At 49.8% G+C, this 24,815-nt stretch overlaps 1 protein-coding gene across 8 annotated transcripts in view; it reads left to right on the top strand.

Annotated features, from left to right (window-relative positions):
• The window catches only part of LOC133348511 (acetyl-CoA carboxylase-like), a 103,944-nt gene that overhangs the window by 54,051 nt on the left and 25,078 nt on the right, over positions 1-24,815 (top strand). For 7 of the 8 annotated variants that reach the window (XM_061561353.1, XM_061561354.1, XM_061561357.1 and 4 more), the window contains 21 exons: positions 89-189; positions 879-967; positions 1,740-1,864; positions 3,382-3,495; positions 3,711-3,824; positions 5,398-5,487; positions 6,549-6,667; positions 8,318-8,344; positions 9,078-9,227; positions 9,951-10,050; positions 11,902-12,009; positions 12,257-12,313; positions 12,867-12,908; positions 13,699-13,914; positions 16,403-16,558; positions 17,301-17,504; positions 18,959-19,114; positions 20,897-21,025; positions 21,637-21,906; positions 23,417-23,514; positions 24,436-24,556. In XM_061561353.1, coding sequence (XP_061417337.1) covers positions 89-189; positions 879-967; positions 1,740-1,864; positions 3,382-3,495; positions 3,711-3,824; positions 5,398-5,487; positions 6,549-6,667; positions 8,318-8,344; positions 9,078-9,227; positions 9,951-10,050; positions 11,902-12,009; positions 12,257-12,313; positions 12,867-12,908; positions 13,699-13,914; positions 16,403-16,558; positions 17,301-17,504; positions 18,959-19,114; positions 20,897-21,025; positions 21,637-21,906; positions 23,417-23,514; positions 24,436-24,556 — 2,586 coding nt within the window. The remainder of the gene's footprint in view (positions 1-88; positions 190-878; positions 968-1,739; positions 1,865-3,381; positions 3,496-3,710; positions 3,825-5,397; positions 5,488-6,548; positions 6,668-8,317; positions 8,345-9,077; positions 9,228-9,950; positions 10,051-11,901; positions 12,010-12,256; positions 12,314-12,866; positions 12,909-13,698; positions 13,915-16,402; positions 16,559-17,300; positions 17,505-18,958; positions 19,115-20,896; positions 21,026-21,636; positions 21,907-23,416; positions 23,515-24,435; positions 24,557-24,815) is intronic. The other variant, XM_061561355.1, reaches the window with a different exon arrangement.

Below are 24,815 nucleotides of genomic sequence, written 5' to 3'. Positions count from 1 at the left end.
TGTCTTACGGGTCCTCGCCCGGTTTAAATAAAACAAACTTGACGCCTTTTTCTTGTTGCGTGCGCCGCTATTCCGCCGACGTCGACAGATCGCCAACACCCTGGACAGCCACGCGGCGACGCTGCAGCGCAAAGCCGACCGGGAGGTCTTCTTCATGAACGTGCAGGGCATCCTGGTCCTGGTCCAGCGGTAGGCATACCTGGGCACAAGCGCCACTTTTACTTCCCCCGCAGCTCCCATTTAGTTGCGGTCGGCTACGCACGGTGCGATAGAAGTTCAACATGCACGCGTACGAAGGTAGCCAGGCGTGGCAATAGACACGCCACCCCTCCGTGCACCGCGCCCGCCTTCATCGGCGCTCGCTGGCAGCACTTTTTAAATCCTTTATATTAAGTTCACTTGCTTGCTTGCGCGCTTAGGACCGTGCAAATCTTTCGGTCGTTTTTTAACCCACTTCCCGTGATCCAATTGAGCTGACATTTTCCACACAGACTCGTTGTGCATGACAATTAATGTTCGTGAAAAAAAATTCCAAAATTTTACACTTTTTAGGACAAAAATATATTTAATTACCAATTGCTTAATGGTGCAATGCAATCATCTGACCCATAGGTGGCAGCCATCTCAAGCCAGAGGACGAGAGGACTCTAGCCGCCACGCATATAAAGGATTTATAGTGAAAAACTTTGTTTTTATGGGTTATACTTATTTCATATTTAATTTAAAATACCAATGTGATAAAAATGAAACTCTTACTCAAGAAAAACAGAAATGAATAATAAAATAAAATCGATGCCACGCATATGAAGGATTTATAGTGAAAAACGGGTTAATTTTTGTACAGCTGAATGGGGGAGTCGGGGGAATCTCTTCCACAGGTATCGCAGTGGCACCCGGGGCCACATGAAGACAGTGCTGCTGGACCTGCTGCGCGAGTATCTCAAGGTGGAGACCCTGTTTCAGCAAGGTGCTCCCTCTCGCTTGCGTGCAACTCGCTCGATCACAAGTCGGCGAGGACTCTCTCCTCTGCTGCCGCCCGTAGTCTGGGACTCTCTTGTCCCAGCCGTCCGTGCCGTCGATTCCCTTGCTCCTTTTCAAGTCCCAGGGTGTTTTTCTTTTTCCCCCACTGCCTATGACTGCCTCAACTTGGTAGTGGTGGTTGCACAGACGGGGATACAGGTGGTGCATCAGCCCGTCATCTCAATCAACCCATGGCACCTGGGTCCCGTGACATGCTGGCAGTGGTCGTTCGACACTTCACGTGGCCTTAAAGTGCACATAGCCTGGCACGAGCGCCGTGGTGATGTCAACGCCAGTTAGTGGCGAATGGCAGTTGTTGCTGTTGGTGGCACAGTGGTTAGCCTACTGTGCTATGGAACTGGAAACCCGAGTTTGATTTTGAGCCGCGTCTGATATCGGTTGAGAGTGATGTCTGAACCAGTCCTGGGCCCCCCAGCTTCTCCAACCCACGCTGGCCGGCATGGTGAAATGTGGTCAAACAAACTCCTGTGGCTAATTGGAGGGCTAATAGCGCCCCCCTTTCCTCCCTGCCCTGCGTCTGCCCCCCCCCCCCCACCCTTTTCACTGCAAACACAATGTAACCAGTTTCCATTTTGCTACAATTTCCTCTGCGCGGCCTTGTTACTGTTGCACGTGGGGTTTAAATAGCTCGTCGTTTGTTGTCGAGTGGCGAGCAAATGGCGGAGTACGTTCACTGACCATTAACTTGTCTGTCACAGGGCACTACGACAAGTGCGTGATTGCGCTGCGGGAGATGCACAAGGGAGACATGACGTCGGTGCTCGATCTCATCTTTTCGCATGCTCAAGTGGCCAAGAAGAACATCCTGGTCACAATGCTCATTGTAAGTTGCCTTTGCGACGGCGCCTGTTTGTGGTGGCGCCAAGTTCAGTGCCCAATGGCGTTACGGCACAGCCCGTGGCTGTAGACGTGAACAACGCTGAGCACAAACCGTCACGCGAACTCCGTTCATCATCACAGCAGCGACTTTTGGCTGGCCGTTGAGCAGATACGTTCACGGCATTGCGCGCTTTCAAATGCGCTTCTTCGGCTGTCTGGAAAGCTCTTCCTTCCGATATTTGGAAGCCACTGGAGCTATGCACTTTTCAATCGAAATCGAAAAGCTAATACTTTTAGCACTGCTTTTTGTGTTAAGTTGTCCTTCTCCCGCAACTCCGATTAGCACGGTTGGCTACGTACGGCGCAAACGAAGTTCAACGTACATAAGCGGTGACCTGGTGCGTGGATGACAATGGAAATTAGTAAAAATATGGCCTCGGTGCCAACGCGAATTGATATTGTTGCCAAGGCGACTTGCTCATAGTGTGCAAGCTATTGTTTTTGCAGACTTTATTGTAAGAATGACAAAGAACATATTTTTGATGGATAACATTTTTGAAGGATTTTTGAAGGATTTTTGATTTCCCGAGCGGGAATGAGAAACCACAAGTGGAGAATTTTTATTTCATAATTTTTTCACGTTTACTGTACATACAACGTAGTGTAATGGGATGTAGCCTTTACCAGCCTGCGCTAAGCAGCATGGTGAAGTATGGTCAAACGACCTACATTCGTGACAAGGAATCGGGAGGCCTTTATTCACTCGTGTATTTTAATAGGATTGTTAAATATATTCTTGGGTCTTTCGGTAAAGCCACGTAGATAGATAAAAAAAAAATAACTGTCACAAATTTTTATTATTTCATCTATCTACGTGGCTTTACCGAAAGACCCAAGAATATGAATTCCTGCAGTCACGAAAGCATTTAAAGTCAGGATTGTGAATTATTATTATTATTTGCAGTTTTACAAATCGTCTGAAATGTGCCCGATCTCGTCCGCTCCCCGGAGCTAAGCAGAGTTGAGCCTGGACAGTGCCTGGATGGGTGACCACCAGTCACGTGGTTCTGTGCTACACGGCAGTCAGAAGTGGTGCAGTGCAGCGAAATCCATCGTTGCGCTGTACTTGCATTCTCTCACGATGCTCGCGTGCACCGACATGCACTGACCAGTGTGGTGAAGTCTGGTTTTGTGACCCCCGCGACTCGCGTGGCCGTGGGGTGGCCCTCGTCCACGAGTGTGGACGGACGTGCGCATTCGCAGCTCGAGAACTGTGTCCTCTTCGTGCGTCTTAAAATGTAAAGTGAACCGGCGAAACGTCTCGCTTGAAGAAATGTGTTCACGCTTGCCCCCTGTTCGCGCCACAGCGTAGTATCAGGAGGCACGAGATGAAGGATCAAATGAGTTTGACTTCTGGGTCTCGCGGCCACCGTTGCGAGGTTGACGAGCCGGCGGAATGAGCCGTGTCGCTTTTTTTTTGTCGTTTGTCCTCTCCGCCTCGTCGCGCCCGCCTTTGTTTAGGACCAGCTGTGCGGCCGAGACCCGACGCTCACGGAGGAGCTCACCAACATCCTTAACGAGCTCACGCAGCTCAACAAGACCACCAATGCCCGCGTCGCGCTACGCGCCCGACAGGTGCCGCTCCGCCGACTGCCTCGTTCTCTCTCCAAAATGCACATGCCCGTTGCTTCTCTCCGCAGCGGCTTGATGAGCTGATGCGCTCACATTCGCAACTTTTTATGAATTGCTTTCACCGCGAGCCGTTGCCCAGGTGCGGTGGCGTCAGATGGTGGGGTGGGGCGACTTTGATGCGTTTTGTATCGGCGCTTCCCCTGGACCACCTCCTCTAGGTGCTCATTGCCTGCCACCTGCCGTCCTATGAGCTTCGGCACAACCAAGTGGAGTCCATCTTCCTGTCGGCCATCGACATGTACGGCCACCAGTTTTGTCCTGAAAACCTGAAGGTGCGTGTTTGTGTGTGTGTGCACCTGTGTGTTGGAGCAGTTGTGGAGAGAGTGGAGAGTTTGCCATACCTGGGCAGTGTGCTTATGACTAGCTCCGGTTTGACAGCAGAGGCCTCACTCCGAATCAGTCGGGCGGCATTATATTTTCATCGGCTGCATAATGCTGTGTGGAAGCTACCTGGTCTGTCACTCCGCACGAATTTTCGGGTATTCTTGGCCAAAGTCATGCCGTGCCTTCTCTACGCTTGTGAAACGTGTACCCCTCTGGTGGAACATCTGCGCCAGTTAGAAACATTCAGGCTGGCTTGCCTACGATCCATCCTGGGTTTAACCAGGCTGGTTTGTGTGAAGAGCTCACAAATCCTTGAAAGTTCTGGACACATCCCCATCGGTGATCCCCTCCGGCAGGAAAGGCTGTGTTGGCTGGGTCATGTAGCCTGCATGCCCAGCCACCGCATGCCCAAGCAACTTCTATTTGGCCGCATAGAGGGGGATAAACAGGCAGGAAATGGACTGGAGAGGAGATGGACTGATGCGGTACGGGAGGATGTGGAGCTGAGTGGACGTGTCGAAGACTGTTACCAGCGGTGTCAAAATCGGGTTCTGTGGAGGAGGCTCGTGAAGGACGCTGCTGCTACTGGGCAGTTGGCAGTCGCCCTCCAACAACAACTGAGGGCAGAGGAGTGACGCTCACAACAATGAGCGGAGCACTGGGCGGCTAAGATGCAGCAAGTTGGCACAGTAGGGGGTACAGCTGGTGCATTATTCAGCCAACCCATGGCACCTGGGTCTGTCCCATTACCTCCTGTCAGCTGAGTCTTCGACACTTCACGTGGCCTCAAAAGTGCACCTGGCCTGGCACAGGCGCCGTGGAGACGTTACTGTCCCTTAGTGACGAATGGCGGTTGTGTTGGTAGTAGTGCCTGTTTGTCGTGGCAGTGCAGCGGTTATCGCACTGCACTATGAGCCCGACGACCCGAGTTCGATTCCCGCTCACGACCAACACCAGTGACGATTATTTTAACCGGTCCTGGGCCTCCCATAGGTCGACTCAGCCTCAAATGAGTACCTGGTGTAGTGCGAGCACCTATGAAGATTGTTCCAGACTTCATAGGTGCTACTCGCTAACAGCACTTGTCCCAACAGTCTGTTAATGCTATACGGGGGGGGGGGATCCTTTGTCCTTGTGGGGAGCAGTTAAGTTTGTTCAGGCTGTTTAGGCTATATGGGTGATTTTTGTCTTGTGGGGAGCAATAGTTTCGAACTGGGTACCACCCCAAGTTCGATTCCCGGCCGTGGTGTTGGCCACACCACCCCAATGTGCGCCGTGCCTGCCTTAATAAGTGTTTGCTAACGGCACTTGCCCCAACAGCCTGTGGGCTTTTTTGGGGGGGGGGGATTTTTTTGTGAGTGAGGATTTTCTTAGGGCACTGTCCAATTAAATTTCCGAATGTATTTATCCTCTCACGACATGATGCCTCTGGCACAATGGGAATACGCTTGAGAAAAAGACAAAGGAGAAAAATGGAACCCCGAAGAAGCTAATTTATTTTGCCTTGCATCTCCCTTGCAGAAACTCATCATGTCTGAGACGTCTATCTTTGACGTGCTCCCAAACTTCTTTTATCACAGCAACCAGGTCGTTCGCATGGCTGCCCTGGAGGTGAGCTTTAAAGTGTTTATATCATCATCGTAATCATCTTCAACCACGGGCTATCCACTATTGGATGGTCTCCCCATGATTATATCTCTCACAAATCCCATTTGCCACCACAATACATCTCTGGTGCACAAGCCGAGTTTATATATCTGTTATTTCATAATCAACATAAGCATCATCAGCCATGGTCTATCCACTACTGGATGAAGGCTTACCCATGCCTTCACATCCCTCACCGTTTCCGCGCGCCCCCACAATCCATCTCTGGTGAACGAGCTGTGTTTATATATCTGTTATATTCGTAGTCATCAACATAATCATTATCAGCCATGGTCTAACCACTGCTGGATGAAGGCCTCCGCATCCCTCCGCGTCCCTCACCGTTGCTGTGTGCCCCCACAATCCATCTCTGGCACATGAGCTGATCTCATTACTCCATCTCTGTGGTTGTCATCCTCTCAGATGCATTCCGTCATTTAACTGTCGTTCCCATCGCCAATATAGTCCATCAGCCATCATCTCTTTGAGCGATTGTGTCCTGTCCCCACCCATGAATGTGATGTGCACAATGTGTTTGTTCTCTGATCCACGTTCCTCTTTCTATCTTATTATTACGTTTGTGTATCTTGGGAAACCTCACTAAGTCTCTTTTCCTTTTTCCATGAGGTTCCTGCCAAATTTACGCATTTTGAGGGTGGGGCGATGATTTCAATGTTTTAATCCCAATTGAGTGATTGTAATGTATCATTATAACAAATTTGGACAATTACATCAGAACGCAGTAGCGTAATCTTGTGAAGGACAACGCAAAATCTTTAAACGTCCACTCTGAAGCAGATGTCACGTAGTGTTCTACGGTTAATGCACAGACGGTAGTAACTGGGCGGCCACTGGATTTTGACCCATCAGCCGCCTGCGACAAGCGGCGAAACATGCTGCCGCTGGGCCACGTCAGCGTAATGGACCTACTAATAATTACCACGTTACACTATAAATCCACATTCACTTGCGTTGTAAGTATGGCGGTGGGTGAGCGAGCGATTGGTGTTTGCTGTTTGGCATAGGTGTACGTGCGGCGGGCGTACATCGCCTACGAACTCAACAGCCTTCAGCACCACCAGCTGAAGGACAGCTCCTGCATTGTGGAGTTTCAGTTCATGCTGCCCTCCTCTCACCCCAACAGGTCCCCAGCACTGAACGCTTTCAGAACCGCAACGAACACTTTAGAGAAAATGTTTGTAGCCGTTAACCCCCCCCCCCCTCCTTTGGGAGAATTCGCTTCTTGTCCCGCGTTTACTCGGAGGCGCCACGCTGGCGAGATGTTAACTACTACCTCGCCTGGTGTACAGGAGGTCGTGGGTTCGATCCCGACCCTGATGCCTGCTGTATATTTGGAGTTTTCATGTTCTCCCTGTGATCGCGTGGATTTTCTACGGGTCCTCTGATTTTTTCCCTCCACATTTATAAATGTGTTTAGAGTGTTTGTTTGATTGCGATACATTTCCACGTGATGATGAGCCACTTTGTTGAGCTATCATTTGTAGTCAGGTCGCTTCTGAAAAAGAGATAGCTCAGTGGACCTTACCTGGTTATTCTAGATTTGAAGCTTTCGTGACTGGAAGGATTCATACTCTTAGGTTTTTCGGTAAAGTCACGTAGGTAAAAAATAATAATAGAAATAATAATACTTACCTGGTAAAATAAAAATATTACAAATTTTTTGTTTATCAAATATAGTTTTGTTTAAATGTTTAGTTGGTAAAATGAAAACTGTTTATAGTTTACTCTTTGACTGCAAGAGGCCCAGCCCTGCAGTTGCTTGCTCACACTACTGCTGGTGGTAGGGCATCCACCAGAGACACCACTAAAGGGCCCCTCTATAAGGTATTTGGCCTACTCTTTCACACTGGTCAGATGTCTTGGAAGAGGTGGGGGTACCCACATTTTACCCCTCCACAAGAACGACTAATTGGTGGGGGTAGTAGATGTGTCAACTCTTAGTCATGCCTGGTAAAGTAGCACATTGTATTCTAGTAATCTGAGGATGCGGTTGATGTGCTTGGCGATACAGCTTCAAAACGGTTTTTATCCTCAATTTACACGCGAAACATGCGTCACCATGAATTTCCATCCCATTGAGTATAAAGTGCTGTGCAGACCGTCACTGCTGAGTTGTTACTAAATGCATTCTTTTAAATGTACTGTAATTCCTTCCATCTCTCCCTCTCTCTAATGACACCTTGTGGGATTTGTTGTCAGGGTTGTGCATGTTCATCTTCACAAATCTAAGGGCAACTATTTCTTGCAGCGAGTACTGGGGGTGGGTGTGGATACAGGTGCGGCAATAGCGAAGCAGCTGGATAGGGACAAAAGCTTTCAGCTTGATGGGGGTGGAAAAAAATCCCCGGGTAAAATTGAACGTAAACACGGTCGTTCTGCACAATTGGTACCCTGCGCCAGGCACAGGGGAAATGCGCGAGCGTGTAAGCCCTTTGACGTCGGGAACAAATAGGAGCACGCCGGTCGTACTCTCATTAAACGTTTTTAAATTTAAAGACATACTTGTGTAGCCGTAAGCTAGCGCTCGTAGCAATTAACTGTTAAGGTAATTGGACTCATCGGCGTAACAAATCGTGAACCTGCTGCGCATACGCAAAGGTTTATTTTACTGTAGAAGACATTGTGCCCTTTCAGGGGTTGTCTCTGCTCTCTGAAGCTCTGACACGAACACTTTCCCCGCACCCGTGACGCTTGCTGCTGGAAATATCCTGTCTCTGTGTTTTACCCATTTCTGCTCGTCCCATCTTCCCGTCTGCCTGTCTCTTGCTTCCAGAGGGAGCAGTGCCTGCAAGCATGGCAGGTATTGGTCTCATCCCTCAATGTGCACGTCTGGAGCAACGCAGACCGACTGAACTCAAACGCACCTCGACCTAATGCCCAAAAACACCCAAACCCCTCGCATGCGTTTCCTGGTTGTCCCGCGTATTGTTTGGCACGATCTCCAATGTTTCACTCCCATGTGCTCGTGGAGAATCTCACAGCACGTGGAGAGATACGTCGGACATTTTGCAGAACAGTACACGGTACTTCCCAAAAACACTTTGTGGAGTGATCCAGCACAACCGCGAAAAAACTCCACACTTGACCAAGCCTCTATTGTCAATGACTGCTGGCCTGCTACTTCTTCTTTGGAAGGATCATTTGACTTGGTGGTGTTGCACACGGGCTGTGCCAGTGATTGGCTGGTGTGCCTTTGAGTTCAGATCAAGGCGTCGTTCGTTGAAAAATAAGCCTAAAGCTGTTGCCTATATAGAACGACTACACTGCTTTCATTGCTCCATTGAAATAAAGGACTAAGGCATTTGGCAGTCCGTTGTATAGACGGAGATAATGCCCCTGTTTTTGCAAATAATAATCGCTTTATAAGCTGCAAAGCGCCGTGTCCGCTGTGCCGGACATCACCGCAAGTCGGTCGATTGCGTTGACGCACACGGCTCGGGTCCGCGCGCGCCTTCGCGCTTTGCATTTTTCCCCGAGCCGCAGTGCGCGCCGTGCATCGTGGGCGCGCGAGTGACCCTCTCGCCTCTCCGCAGGATGTCGGCCATCGCCGCCAACCAATCGCACTACACGAACGTGATCCGCACCGTGGGCTCTCAGGAGGTCATCACCGACGCGTCCTACACGCCGCCCTGCCAACGCATGGGCGCCATGCTGGCCTTTGACAACTTGGAGCAACTCGTGCAGTGAGTGTGGGCGCAGTCGACGGGGCAGCCTTTAGTTGTGACCAACTTTGACAGCGGGAGAGGCATGGGGCCCTGGGGCAAGCAATGGAATGGGGCCACCTGTCCACCCCCCTCCCCCCCACTACCCCCTAAGTAGCTCAGCACCTGGGCCCCTCTGAACCGTGGGCTCTCATGTCGTTCAACCGCCTGCATGCTTGATGGTTACACCGCTGATCTTTGATGAGCCCTTTGAGATAATAAGGGTCTGGTGTACAGCAGGACTAACTGCCTTCGATTAGAAAGAGCCAAGAGGTTTTATCGTTTTGGAGCGAGTTATAATTTTTTTTTTACATCCAATTATCATCTAGATGTGTTATCCACTTGCATGTTAACTAGATTCTAAGGATCCTTTTTTTTACAATGGTCGTCTGGTGCAGTGTGCACGCCGAATTGGAGGGGCACATCCATTGCAAATACGGTGCAGCATGAAAATAATTATTGTCTTGAGATGGCATATTTAAAATGTTGATAAAAAATATATATTTTAAATATAATTGGTACGAACAAATCAATGTCTTGTTTTATGCAGAGGACACAAATGCATGTTTTGTATGTCGGCTGTAAATTCCCTTTCGCGTGGATTTTAAACAAAATATTCCATGGACACATTCAGCGCCTTATCACGATCCTTAACTTGACGATGAGCTGCGTTTTCACACATTGGGTGTTCAACTTGCATTCCAGGAACTTCGACGAAGTGCTGCAGTGCTTTTCCAACTGGCCGTCCGAAGGATCTTCGTTGACTGATTCTGGCTGCAGCACACTCTACCACGACGACAGCAAAGTGAGGTTTTGATTGTAATAATAATGATGATCATGATGCCCTTCATTTAATAGGAATGTTCATTATTTTTTATAATCCAGAATTTGTAACATGCACAGTTTTTCGATCACTCTCGGAGAGAGATTGAATCAGAGGTGTGGGAAGCCACAGCTGGGCCGGAAGGTAACCAGGACCGTTGCCAATAATTGTCCAAGCTTTGTTGCCCTGTATTTGGATGTTTCACCAACTCCATTTGCGAGCGTTAATATATACGTAGTTCAAAATACGGGATCTAAAGAAATACCATGGACGGGAGGGGGCGTAACACTCGTCCCTCGGATGCACTTGCTGTACTGCTGTATCTTGACAAGCCAGGAGATGGTGACCTCCACACCCATCATTTGGGATTTTCACGAATTTGTGTGAGCCACCAATCCCCGCCTCCACAGTACTGGCCTACATGCTGTGCGCCACCGGTGCCTGGCTTGCCCAGGAAAGCCTCGATGAGTCTCACTGCACTTTTTCAGGAGGACCCTGCTTGGGATGTTTGTCCAGTTCCATTGAGCTGTGCTTGGGATTCACGGGGAAGGAATGCCAGATACCCAGAGAAAATCGGAACACAAGCGGTCATCGCCCACAGCACCGCACAGATTAGAGAGTCAATCCACAGATGGACCAAATTCGTGGAATATTTTTGTAGACTGAGCCCATTTCTGTTGCTGCCATCTACTGGACACTTTTGCACCCTCATGCCCCAAACATCTCGTGGTCACTGGTGGTCAGCCATTCGAACACTAACCAGGCCCAGCTAAGCTTTTGCCATACGAGGTCGGGCGCATTCAGAGTGATTCCATTGGATCCGTATGAAAAGAGCTCAGGTGTATGTACTCGGAGTTTCCAATGAGCTGCTAGTGCAGGGACTGGCAATGTGCTTGGTGTAATGTTGTTTGTTGCTCAATTCAGGTCGAGTAGGCCTGCATCAGAGGTCGCAAACGGGTTTTGATTCCTTACCCGTACCCGGCCGTACCCGTACCCGGCCGTACCCGTACCCTACCCGTACCCGGCCGGGTATGGGTAGGGTATGGGTATCGGGTACCTGATTGCGACCTCTGGGATGAAGCCATGTTGCAGGCGCGGGTGGGTTGATTCTAGGAACTTGAATTGTGAGAACAGACAAGACGTTGGGAAATGAGTGACAAACAGTTACTCACCAGTGACTCACGGTGTACCCGTACCCGGCCACACCAGGGTCGCAAACGGGTACCCGTACCCAGCCGGGTAAGGGTAGCCGGGTATCGGGTAGGGTACGGGTATCGGGTACCCGGTTGCGACCTCTGTCCTGCATGCATTCCAAAATTACTGATATATATTTTTAAGGCTGGCTTGCATTTGCGTCAAAGGGTAAAGATTCTGCCCTGCAATGTCTTCCTTATGCCACTGCCGGTAGGAGAGTTGCCAATCGAGGGAGCTCTACAGAGCCCCCTCAGGGCTATTTGGCCTACTCTTCCACACTGGTCAGACATCTTGGAAGAGGTGGGAGTACCTGCAATTGACCCCAACACAGGCAGACTCGCCGGTCGACTAACTGTGGCGTTCCGTGTAAATTATACACGGGAATAAGGACACTTTTTGCAACAAAATCCTCCCCTCCCCAACTAAGTAAATAATTGCAGAGCATAAAAGTTTTTCTATTTTGCTACGGCAGGCTACTTTATTTGATACTTAGTTTAAAAAGCATTTATTGAGGGCATGTGGGTGGTGGGGGAGGGAGTACGCGCAAGGCATCTAATTTGCGATGGAAATCAGTCGGAGCACAGTGGGGTTATTTAAAGTGAGGCGGTAATTGCCCCTTTGTGTGTCACCGCGTGTCAGGGCGTTCCGGAGGACCCCATCAACATCATCAACGTGGCCCTGTGGATGGAGGACAACGGGGTGGATGAGAGCCTGGCTGATCGCTTTCACAGACTCATCCAATCCAAGGTTGAGGCCCTTTATTTCCCACCCCCCCCCCACCCCTCCTGCTTCAACACATTGTGCGGGAGTATTTTTCCGCGGGCACATTATACGCATCGTTGGGTTTCCCGGTAAGTGCCCCGCGCTAAGTCCGCTTAAAGTGGGGTAATTTATTTAAACGCGGGGGACCTGTAGTTTCAAAATGAGGCCCCCCTAATGGTCATTAAAATCCCACATGAAGGTCTTAATCCCCCTCTTGTATTTCCTGTTTCAGAGACCCATGCTGCGTGACCACGGGATCAGGCGTCTTACCTTCCTCGTGTCACAAAAGGTAAAATAAGGGGAAATTATCGCACGGAGGAGGATGTCGGGTGGTCCGACAGCGACTCCACTCCAAACGAATTGGCTCCTTCATGGCAACGCACAACGCAGGCGCTCGGACGTTGGCATCAGTCTTAACAGGCGCCGTCCAAATTTGAAAGAAAGCGAAAGGGAATTGAAATGTTGCCCACGACAAGAATGCCCGGGAATGCGCCCAATTTCGTCGCGTCTCGAAAAAGCCAAGCAGGCTTGAGCCCGGATAGTGCCTGCTTGGGCGATTAATCACCCTGCACAAACAGGTTCTCCTTGACGGCTGCGTGGCTACAGAAGAGGGCAATGCAACATAATCCATTGCTGTACTGTACTTCAACGTGCCCATTGATGTGATCCCCCCCCCCACCTTGACCAACTTTGCGTTGAGCAGTGCGTTGAAGAATGGCTATAACACCCACGTTCCGCACGGCATTGGGAGGCCCTCATCCAGCAATGGATTGACAATGGGGGTGTATATGTACTTGGAAAATGTTAATTGGGGATTTTGAAACTTGTTTTTGTCGTTCCAGAGGGAATTTCCAAAATTCTTCACCTTCAGAGCAAGAGACAAGGTGAATTTGCCGACGAGTTGTGAAATGTAATTCATGAATTCAGTCGTTATAACTGTTATTATCTTTGTTCTACCCAATCCGTGTGCATATCTGAGTAATATAAGTGCAGTCCAGAGTCGCTTCAGATCATTACATGTTCACCATGGCCAATAAGCCGTCTACACCCAATAATGATGATGAGACGTATGATATCTAGTGAGAATTCTAAGGAGTGATGGTAATGAGCGGCAATGATGAGACCAATGATGATAATGCGCAATGTTGACCACCCATGAATGACAGCGAGCGATGATGATAACGAGATGAGAGCGGTCGTGATAACGATGATTATAACGAGCCAATCAATAACGAGTGGTGACGTTTGTGAGCGATGACGAGACTAAGATGGGCAATGAGATCAAGATAAGCGATGACGAGAACGAGTGAGACGGGCAATGAGCTATGATGACCATGAGATAGACGATCATAACAGTCCGGAACGCTATCCCTCTGCACATTCGCAGCATCACCTCAATCGCCTCCTTCAAGAGACACTTAAAAACTCACCTCTATAACCACGTGCTTTCGAGCGACTCTGTGAGCTTGGCTCCGCGCCTCTGAGTTGCGGCCGTTACGTCCGCAAATTTGCGCGCGTTATGAATTGCATTAATATTATAATAAACAATGGTAACCAGCAGCGATGATGACGATAAGAGTGCTAATGATAAAGGACAATAAACGCGTGAGCGCCACCTCACCGCATCCTCTCCCTGCTCCCACCACCGCTGCCCCTCACCCCCCCTACCCTTAGTTCGAGGAGGACCGCATTTACCGGCACCTGGAGCCGGCGCTCGCCTTCCAGCTGGAGTTGAACCGCATGCGAAACTTTGACCTGCGAGCCATGCACTGCGCCAACCACCGCATGCAGCTCTACCTGGGCTCCGCCCGCGTTGAGGAGGGGGCAGAGGTCACGGACCACCGCTTCTTCGTGCGCGCCATCATGCGCCACTCCGACCTCGTCACCAAGGTGAGCGGCCCGGCGCGGGTAGTGCTGTGCCGGGTGCGTGCCGGTGTGTACTGTGCCATGCCCAGCGCGTGCCGTGCAAGCGTGTGCAGTGTGCAGTGCCGTACCGGCGCGGGTCGGATCGGCCCCTGTTTGCCCCCCCCCTTGACTTCATCCGATTACAAATTAGATTTGTAAAGTACCTCAATATAATGAAAAGCAATATGCCATCATGTCCAAAGAAGAAAGGTTTTAAGGAGCATGTTATTACCTGCTATGACGTACGGATCTCAAGCACAGACATGGATAAAGAATGGTATATACACATCTGTAAAGTGTGCAAAGGGAGTGCTCGCTTCGAATTCAACTGAGAGGTAGAGGAACACGTGTACGATAGAACATATGCAAGTTCGCAACATCAAATTCACTCTTGATTTGAAGCTTTCGTGACTGCAGGAATCCATAATCTTTGGTTCTTTCGGTAAAGTCACGTAAGGTAGAAAAATTATAGATCGCGACGTTTAAATCGCAACACAAGCAATCGTCATCAGGTGGGACAACCACAGCACTCGCCATGCCACGCGAGGGCTGGTACCACACCCGCCCATGGGGTGTACGCGATGACGGTGCATCGCACGCCGTGCTGTGCTAGAGCCGGCCTCACACAGCGACCCACCCGGCGCTGTTCGCGATGTCGGGACATCGCACGCCACGGCCCTCCCGGGCTGGCCCCATTCGGTGACATCCACCACGATGTCACTGCACGTTGATGGAGAATCCGGCCCCGAAGCCGAGTGGGACTCTTTTTTTTTTTTTAACAAGCGGGAAAATTGCCCCCACTTATTTTGTTCAAATTTGCTGCCGGTGCTCTTATCCATAAAGTATTATCTAATAATGTTACGGGCAAGGTCAGATACAACATCGGAAAAACACAAACATTTTTACGACAACTTGTTTGCCGTGGTTGTTGGTCTGCCCCTGTTTTATGTTTCTGAGGTTGTGGTCTAGTTTTCAGATTGAGTAGCGCATGCGCTGTGTGCGTCCTGTACTCGTTCACCCCACCCGGAAATTCAATTAATTGTCACGATTCGAGGTTCGCAATTCGATTTGAGAATCCATTCTTTTAACGTCTCATTTATGCCGCCTCGTTTATCTTGGTTTTTGTTTTTCTACCACATTTTGTACAGTTGTGCTCGCTCCATCAGCGTAGACGTAACACGAGAATATTATTTTCACGTCGTTTTGCATAAATCGTAAATTTTCGTTTCTCGTGCACATAATTCTACGTGTGTATCGTGGGTGTAATGATCGGTTTTAATAAATGCATCTCTGCATGCCTGATCTATTTGTGCATGCTACCAGTGCAACATCACCATGAATGGCATCTTCAAAATGGGGCTCGAAAATGTATTTTAATGTTCATGATGTTGCTACATCTATGGACAGTGGTTTGCGGCTTTAATTAGCTTTTGCAGCAAATGGAATGTTAATTTGCGTAGCAATTAGTTGGGGTGGTCGCATAGCAGCAGAAACTACAGATAATTCAATCTATGCCATCGTTTTTGTTCGTAAAATTAATTGTAAATACGTGACTTAATTGGTCTGTGGAATACCGTGGCCTCTCAATATGAAAACATGTCAAGCTTTTGATTATCATTTCGGTTTTAATTTAACCGTCTTAATGGCTTTTTATTTTTTTCACAAGCCCTTTGTGACCCGGCCTTTCACATTGCTCAGCTGTGAAGGGGCAATAAAGGGCAAATTTGTCGAGTTAATGGGCCACTTCATCATCAGCATGAGCGTGGTCAATCTACTGCTGGATCAAAGGCCTCCCCAGACCACCACCATCTCTCATGATCCTGCAATGTGATAGCAATGGCCTCCTGCTGGTTTGTAAATCTAGAAGTATTGGTGGAATTGATAACAAGAGGGTGACCACCTCCTCAATGCGAATGTATGTAATGCTGACACAGGAAGAGATTGCTCCTTGTCTGCTTTACAAAGACTGCAGTAAAATTATTATGTTAAGATAAGGTGTGATGCACAAGTGTTCATAACAAGAGGGTGCCACGATGTCGAGATGTTAACTACCTTGCCTGGTATACAGGAGGTCCTGGGTTTGATCCCGACCCTGCCGCCTCCTGTATATTTGGAGTTTGCATGTCTCTCTCCCTGTGGTCGTGTGGATATTTGTCCGGGTCCTCCGGTTTTTCCCTCCACATTCAGAATCAACTTAGGTTTTGAGTATTTGGCTGCGATAAATTTCAACATGGAAAGTCGCTTTGTTCAACTATCATTTTGCGGCCAGGTCACTTATCAAAAAAGCTATACAGCTCAGTGGGTCTTACCTGATAAAATAAACAAAAATAGTTTTCGTTTCAAGCAGGCCCTCCTCTGCGAGTGAACGTGGCCGAACGAGCGAGCGGCGTTTCTATTCAACGAGCGAGCGGCGTTTCTATTCAACGAGCGAGCGGCGTTTCTATTCAACGATCGTCCCCCCCCCCTTCCGCAGGAGGCATCGTTCGAGTACCTGCAGAACGAGGGCGAGCGGCTTCTCCTGGAGGCCATGGACGAGCTGGAGGTGGCCTTCGACAACACGGCCGTGCGCACCGACGCAAACCACATCTTCCTCAACTTCGTGCCCACCGTCATCATGGACCCGTGCAAGGTGACAATGGGCCCTGCCGGTATCGGAGGCAGACGGGGGCGGGGGTGGCGTGAGGCCCTCGTGCAAGGACCGTGGCCCAAGTTTTACCAAATTTTGCTCTAATTTGCATCGAGGATGTGCTGTGATCGAACAATTTCAGGGCCGTACCGTCATCTTTGACGATTTGCATGACCTATGTCGTACCAATCGACGCACCATTTGCATGCCTACTGAGGCGGCAGATCCTCCCTTGGGGGTCACGGTCATGGAGCTATGAAATAGGCGACCCGAGTTCGATTCCCGCTCACGGCCGACATCATTGACGGTTATCTGAATTGGTCCTTGGCCTTCCCTAGGTCGACTCGGCCTCAAATGAGTACCTGGTGCGGTGTGTAGTGTAACATCACCACTAGGGAGACAAAGGCGGCCGGGCGTGGTTGCTGGCCACTCACCCCCTCGTGCGCCGTGCCGGCCTTCGTAGGTGCTACTCGCTAACGGCACTTGCTCCAACAGTCTGTTACAGTAAAGTCACGTAGAAGGGAAGTAATAAAATAATAAAAATAAAACATAGAATTATTTTATTATGCTTTATTTTTATTATTTTATTACTTCCCTTCTACGTGACTTTACCGAAAGAACCAAGAAGATGAATCCCTGCAGTCACGAAAACTTCAAATCGAAATTTAAGTCTGTTACAGGTTATACGGGGGATCTTTGTCTTTGTGCGCATGTGCTCAAATTGCCCATGCGCGTGCGTACGCAGATCGAGGAGTCTGTGCGCAGCATGGTGATGCGCTACGGCAGCCGCCTGTGGAAGCTGCGCGTGCTCCAGGCCGAGCTGAAGATCAACATCCGCCTGACGCCCACGGGCCACGCCATCCCCATCCGCCTCTTCCTCACCAACGAGTCCGGCTATTACCTGGACATCAGCCTGTACAAGGAGGTCACCGAGCCTCACACGAGCCAGGTCAGAGAGGAGGTGCCACCGTTGCCACCTTGCTGAAATGTGTGGGGGTGGGGTGCAGGGCAGGGGAGTGGAGGGTGGGGCAGGGGGGTGGGGGGTGGGGTGGGGGGCGGGGTAGGGGCAGGGGGGTGGGGGGTGGGGCAGGGGGGTGAGGGGCGGGGCAGGGGGTGGGGGCGGGGCAGGGGGAAGTTTGGAGGCTGGGAGCTGGAAGTGAAAGAAATGGTTGTGTTAATTGGTTGTGTTAATCGGTTGTGTTAATCGGGGGGCGGGAAGGCATTTTGTGGCGAGCAGGCGGAGGTGGGATGGAACGCGTTGTATGGCGGGGGGGGGGGGGGGGTGTAGGTTACGTGGGGCTTTGGAGGCAAAAAACGTATGGGGCCCGATTTTGAGTGGTGGCGAATTTATCTCCTTGTACAGCCTGGTTTTTTTTTACTTTTTCCACAATTTCCCAATTGTGCTTTTGGCATCACATCGCGATTGTCCATTCAGAACTTTTGCAATGCAGTGCGTCAGCTCAATGTGTTGGAGAACAGCCCGCAGAAGGAGAAGTCATGGAACGCCGTTTGAGATCCCTAGAAATAAGTGGTTATCATTTGGCGGTCAAATCTAGAATAAACAAATATCAATTTTTTTTTGCATGAAGTCATGAATGACCAGGCTGAGAACATCAATGCATTATTCTTGAGAACTTGGTTTAATCTCAGGTGGCTTGTAACCCACGATCACGCTCGTGACAGCTCAGTGTTGACCTCTCAACCTCAGACCCATCCGGGAACACCTTTCATCCAATTATTTGGAAAAAAGTATCAGTGTGTCTAACGACAACAATTGGGAATATCGGCAAGACTATGCATTTCATTGAAACTCACATTTCCGTGGTAGTGCCAAGACAGCTTGGTGCAGCTCAGGAGGCGCAAACTTTTTTTTCTCACTGCAGAACCAAAGCTGTACTGCTCGTATAACATGCAGTGAACTGGCCGAGACACATGTAGGTGACACGAGGACGCTGCATCCTCACGGTGTACTGACTGACGTCACATACGCAGGTGATTAAACCTGCCCCTGCTTGGGTGCCCTGAGCCAATTTCAGCTGTCACGGTTTGGTTCCAGCTCGGCACAGCAAACAGCCAGTAGAAAGCCACTGGCTCGACTTGGACGTTCATAATCATAATCAACGTTTTTGGGTTTAGATCGCGTTATTTATAAATGTGTCGTAACCCTTCACCACCCGACACGGCCAATCAGTAAAAAAGTGTCACGTTGACAAAAGACAAATAGTTCACTGCTTTAGCCCACCGGTGTGTTGAAGCGTGAAACTACAACATTTACAAATTTTTTTTTGGACGTGCTGGTGGACAAAAGTGTGATAGAGAGCCAAATGCATGCAGAGCATTCGTATCATATTGCATCGCTGAGGCCTCCTGCTTTCCTGTGCACCCCTCTCTGCCCTCCCACAGATCATGTTCCATTCATATGGAGACAAACACGGCCCCCTGCATGGCATGCTCGTCAGCACGCCCTACGTCACCAAGGACCTCCTCCAGTCCAAGCGCTTCCAGGCCCAGAGCCTGGGCACCACATACGTCTACGACTTTCCCGAGATGTTCCGGCAGGTTCGCCATTGGTGGAAGTCCAAAACGCCGTCGTGTTAGTGGGGCGATATTTTTACGGCAAGCGTCGTCTGTGGGTTTACGAACAAATGGCTATGGCAGTAGAATTAGGGTGGTGATAGGGTCCTGTCTCACAATTTGTGTTCGATCAACGGTGATTGGCCGACAGAGAACACAACTACAGGTAGATTTCGATTTAAAGCTTTCGTGACTGCAGGGATTCATTTTCTTGGTTCTTTCGGTAAAGTCACGTAAAAGGGAAGTAATAAAATAATAAAAATAAAACATAATAAAATAATTCTCACGAAGTTTCGGCCACAACGCAAGCAGCCGTCCTCAGGTGAAGACCAGGTCTGTCGGGGAGACAGCGTCTGAATGAAGCGTGGTGGTGTTTCATTCAGATAGCCGTGTGACCTTAGATGTATAATATGACTGGAAGTTGCCATCCCAGTTGCCCACGAGTTGCAACAGTTTTTAACATTTCCCAAATTAGGCAGATGCAAACTTTAAAATGAGATAACACTTAAGCAACTATTGCCATGAAATTGTCTTCGCGATTCATGGCCTCAGCTCGTGCCATTAGCATTTCTTATGTTGTCTGCACTTGCCCCAGAGAGTTTCTGGGGTGTAATGTTTGGCAGCACTGGACTTGCAATCCAGAGGTGGCCGGTTCGATCTCACCTTCTGGCGGCACGGCAATTGAAACAATCCTTTGTCTCTTAAATCCTCTCCCCCTCCCTCCCTCTGCCACCCAGCAGCATAAATGAGTTCACTACGTCTTCTTGGTTCTTTCGGTAAAGTCACGTAGAAGGGAAGTAATAAAATAATAAAAATAAAACATAATAAAATAATTCTCACGACGTTTCGGCCACAACGCAAGCAGCCGTCCTCAGGTGAAGACCAGGTCTGTCGGGGAGACAGTGTCTGAAGTTCACTACGGTTAGGCGATCGGCAGCTCGTGTGTGGTGGCATAAAGTGTGGGTATGCCCTCCCTCTTCCAGCATGTTGGGTTAACGTGGAAGAGTAGACGGACGGATTGAGAGGACATCTATCGAGAGAGTGTCCTACCAATCAACATGGAGCGATGACATCAGATCCTATGCAGGTGCTAGATGGATTTTTATATCGGAGGACCGTGAGAGATGGAGATGGCTTTGGGATGCCTTCGAGCAGTGGGATTGAGCGTCGCTGACGACGGAGATGATGGAAGCAGGCCCACTTGGTTGTGATTTGGTGCACGGCAGCGACTGAACACACATGTCAGGAGTTTGAGGTCTCCAGCAGTTATGGTCGCCAATCAAAACGCAGCGATAATGAGGCCGCCCTTCTGAGCTTCGCCCTGTGGCTTTCAAAATAAAAGGTGTGAAATTTCACTCCTGACGCCCCACTCCCCCCCCCCCCCCTCATTCTGTGATCTCCCCGGTTTCTAGACCAGCATGGCACAGGCAGAGTGTGACATTTTTGAAAGTCACAGATTATATAAATGATAAATTGGTTTGGCATCCCTGTTTTGAATTCTGCATTTGTTCAACTTAGACTCGTGCAGGTTTTTTCCACATTACATTCAAGTAATATGAAAAAGTCGCTTTTTCAGTTGCTTGTCAACGTTTCATTTTTATTTACTACGACTGCTGCAGTGGGGCACCAGTGCCCGCAACGAAGTGCATTGTTTTTTGGACATGCCGAGCGTTTATACAGGAGCCGAGTCATTGGCGTTTGAGTAGCTCCAGCACGTTCGGCGTGTTTACTAAAACGCAGGATGTCCCCCGTCCCACCGGCGCGCAGGCCTTGCTGAAGATGTGGAAGACTGAGTGGAAGGAGACCTGCCCCAACGACCTGATGACGTGCACGGAGCTGGTGCTCGACAGCCAGGGACAGCTGGTGCACATGAACAGGCTTCCCGGCGGGAATCAGGTCCGCTGCAGCGAGTGTTTATTTATCAATGAAATAAATCCACGAGCCAAGTTTGCTGGGATGGTGGGTGGGGAGTGACTGAAAGGTCAGGGAGTTTTCATCTGACGTGCTCAAGTGCTGTGGAGGTGTCTGCAGTTTGTGCTATATAGCCCCTCCGTTGTTATGCTCGCGTTACGCCGTGTGTAGTTCAGGTCGACGTCTCTGACGGATTCGTTCCACGTGTTGGAAGCTTCTTCAGGAGTTGAATCGAGCGACGGCTCTCTTGCTCGACAATACTGCGTTTGAACTGTGCGCCTTTTGGCGTCATCTGGTCGAACACCATATGAGACTAGGCTCTGAAGAAAGCTGTCTCTGGTGTGGACCAATCGGTTTCAAGGACAATGCATAAATTATCAGAGTATTGTTTTTTGTTTGCATTTGACTGCAAGTATTGTGGTTAATGTAAGCATGATTCCTTGTAAAAGGTGTAAGTTTTGTTGCCAGAAAAAAGGGGAAAAACCCTATTAGTTAATACTGCGTTTGCCGGCTTTTGTGAGCGAACGCGAGAGCTGCCCCTCTCGCGCGCCCCTCTCACCTTCGTGTCCCCCTCCGCCCATGCACGCGCGCCGCAGATCGGGATGGTGGCGTGGAAGATGACGCTGAAGACGCTGGAGTACCCGGCGGGCCGCGACGTCGTGCTCATCGCCAACGACGTGACGCACCTCATCGGCTCGTTCGGCCCGCAGGAGGACCGCCTGCTGCTGTGCGCGTCGGAGCTGGCGCGGTCGCTCGGCGTGCCGCGCCTCTACATTGCCGCCAACAGCGGGGCGCGCCTGGGCCTCGCCGAGGAAATCCGCCACATGTTCAACGTGGCCTGGGTTGACCCCAACGACCCCTACAAGGCATAGCCGCCCCCCCCCCACTCCCCGGTGCTATCGACTAGCGATTGGTTTTTCTCATGGACTAATCGCGCGTGCGTCTTATGTGTGGCCCTTTTGTCGATCCGCTGCTGCATTAGGGAGCCTCTCCGTGCCGTGCGGGTTGCATTTGTGCGTGTGTATGTTTAACTTTTTTCCACTGTATGTAGTCAACCGCGGGAGAAGGACAACAAACTAAACACAAAAAGCAGTTCTACAGAAATTAGTTTTCAATCCAGATTTAAAAGTACATAGCTCCAATGGCTTCCTAATATTGGAAAGGAGAGCGTTCCAGATGGCCGCAGAAGGGCATCTGAAAGTGCGCGATGCGGTCACCGTTTTTGTTCGATGGGTAGTCAAAAGCCGCTGCGAGGATGACTGTAAAATATGAACGATGTCGTTAGTGTAAGAATCCGCACGGATTGATGAATCATTTCACCCCCCCGGTGTAGGTTCGGTGAAAGGGACGTAGTGTAGAAAGTACAGAGCACCAATGGCTGCTGCCCTGCCCTGCAGCAGCCTGTAAACACCTGGTGTGTCCCTTGGGTTAGTTAGTTCACCCTCCACTTGGAAAGATCAAGTGCCCAGGAAAGGTAAAGAGCTGCATTTGTTCAGACAAAATTATTACCGAACGGACGATATCACAATTACGTCACCACATACAGCTTGATTGACGTTTAAATTTGTTCATGAATTCGATCTTCGTCCCCGAAACATATATCACACTTCCATTTGCGTGCTACTGTGGAAAGGTGTGATCTTAGTCGCGTTGTTCGTCTTTGATGTATGGGTGTAATGGGGATCAGAAAATTAAAATCGACTAAGGAAGGGGGAACGAAAGCTGAAAAGTGCGCAAAGAAGCGTGGCGTACCTAAGACGCCGCGGTGACGCAATGAGAAACCACGTGGATTAGAGAACATACGCAGATGAAAGACACCACATTTCTCCCTCCCCCTTCTTCCCCTCCCCCGTAAATACACTGCTCCCAATCGTTACCCTAACTGTTGTAAGGCAGTGAGCTCAGATGCCTCCCGGTCAACCCTTAATTTTGAGGGTGTATCGCCCCGGGTTTGTTCCACGTTGCTTCCTGTTTTTCCCCCTCTTCGGAATCTACTTTGTATTCTGGCTTTTTGAAAGGAAAAAAAAGACACCGTATTGACTGTAAAAGTAAATGGGCTCGAGCAGAACACGTTGCTAGGAGGGACGATCGTGTTTGGGGGTCGAGAGTAACAATAGAGTGGCAACCAAAGGAGAGAACACAGTGGAGATGGAGCGATGAAATTTGTTTGATTGCAGGCAGTCACATTGCAACAATGTAGACATGGCAGCTTCTTGTGGAAGGTTTCAATCCAGTCGGGGATAGATCGTGGCTCATGATGATAATGCTAGTCTTAAAACACTTCTGCATTGACACTTGGGCAACGGTGCATTGGGAGTTGTTGTCAAAGCGCCCACTGACCTTTGGTTGTTGCGTGTGTTCTGTTTTGTCGTGCAGGGCTTTAAGTACCTGTATCTGACGCCACAGGATTACAAGCGCGTGAGCGCGCTCAACTCTGTGCACTGCGAGCACATTGAGGATGAAGGGCAGTCGAGGTTTGACCTGTGCACCCGCACACTCGTCTGCGTAGTCATCTCTGCCGTGTTCGCAACAACAACGTAAACAATCGACAAAAAATGCCAAATTAATTTCGACGACTCGGGTTCGCGATCCGATTCATGTTATCTTTCATCTCGTTTGTAGTCCCTCGCTTGCATCGTCTGTCTCGTTCACACAATCTCCCTCGCTGCATTTGGCATGGGCCCTGGTACTCAAGAGTGCAACGGGTTTTTACCCTCTTCCATTTCCCCCCCCCTCTTTATAGCCCCAAACCTGAGGTGGGGGGGGCCTGACCCGCTATTGGACCGCAGTGCAATTGCACCGCCTGCACACCAGATAGCTTCACCCATTACTCAAAATCTCACTGGTCACTGGGAGGCTGGAGTAGGTGGCACATGACTGGTAGCCACCACCTTAGCGAGAGGTATGCTTAATGTGGTGTTATGGATACGGAAGTATCTTTCGTGTCGCCATCCCCGTCTGAAATTAAGACCTGAATGCCCCGTTAAGCCAAACTTTTTATTTTACCAGGTAAGGCCCATTGAGCTATATGGCTCTTTTTCAGAGGCGACCTGGCCACAAATGATAGCTTTGGCTTATCAAGTGGCTTATCATGTGGAAATGTAGAGCAACCAAACACTCTCAACACATGTTTTTTAATGTGGAGGGAAAAACCAGAGAACCGGAGAAAATTCAACGCAACCACGGGGAGAAAATGCTAACTCTGAATATACAGGCGTCGGGGTTAGTATCAAACCCATGCCCTCCTGTATACCAAGCGAGGTAGTTAACGTCTTGCCACCGTGGCGTCTTAATTGAAATAAGGCACGGTGGTGGAGGGGGGTGGGGGGTAGGAGGCATTGGCGCGGATGCGCGGACACACGCGTGTCCTGACGCTTGAGGCTGTCCCTCCGCAGGTACAGGATCACGGACATCATCGGCCAGGAGGAAGGGCTCGGGGTGGAGAGCCTGCGCGGGTCGGGGACCATCGCCGGAGAGACGTCGCTCGCCTACGAGCAGATCGTCACCATCAGCCTGGTCGGTGGAGCCGTGCCGCGGGCCTGGGCGATCATGAGAACACTTGAAATCCTTTAAACACGTTTTCACTTTTTATATGCTGGTTCTGGCTAAACCCTTGCACTACCCAAATGGATCGTAACCTATTGTAATTTGTGAATTAATCACCGTTGCGATTCATCACCGATCCACCGCCATCGCGTGTTTGTCACTCTCATTGCACCGGGACTTGGTTTTCCCTGCTCGGCGATGGTGACTGATGGCCACGTACGCCGCGTGC

The sequence above is a fragment of the Lethenteron reissneri genome, chromosome 27 (assembly GCF_015708825.2).
Source record: "Lethenteron reissneri isolate LAM-NWPU_2019-01 chromosome 27, ASM1570882v1, whole genome shotgun sequence".
In the NCBI taxonomy this organism is placed as follows: domain Eukaryota; kingdom Metazoa; phylum Chordata; class Hyperoartia; order Petromyzontiformes; family Petromyzontidae; genus Lethenteron; species Lethenteron reissneri.
Note: the sequence above shows the minus strand (reverse complement) of the source record. Positions and strands in the feature narration are given on the sequence as shown.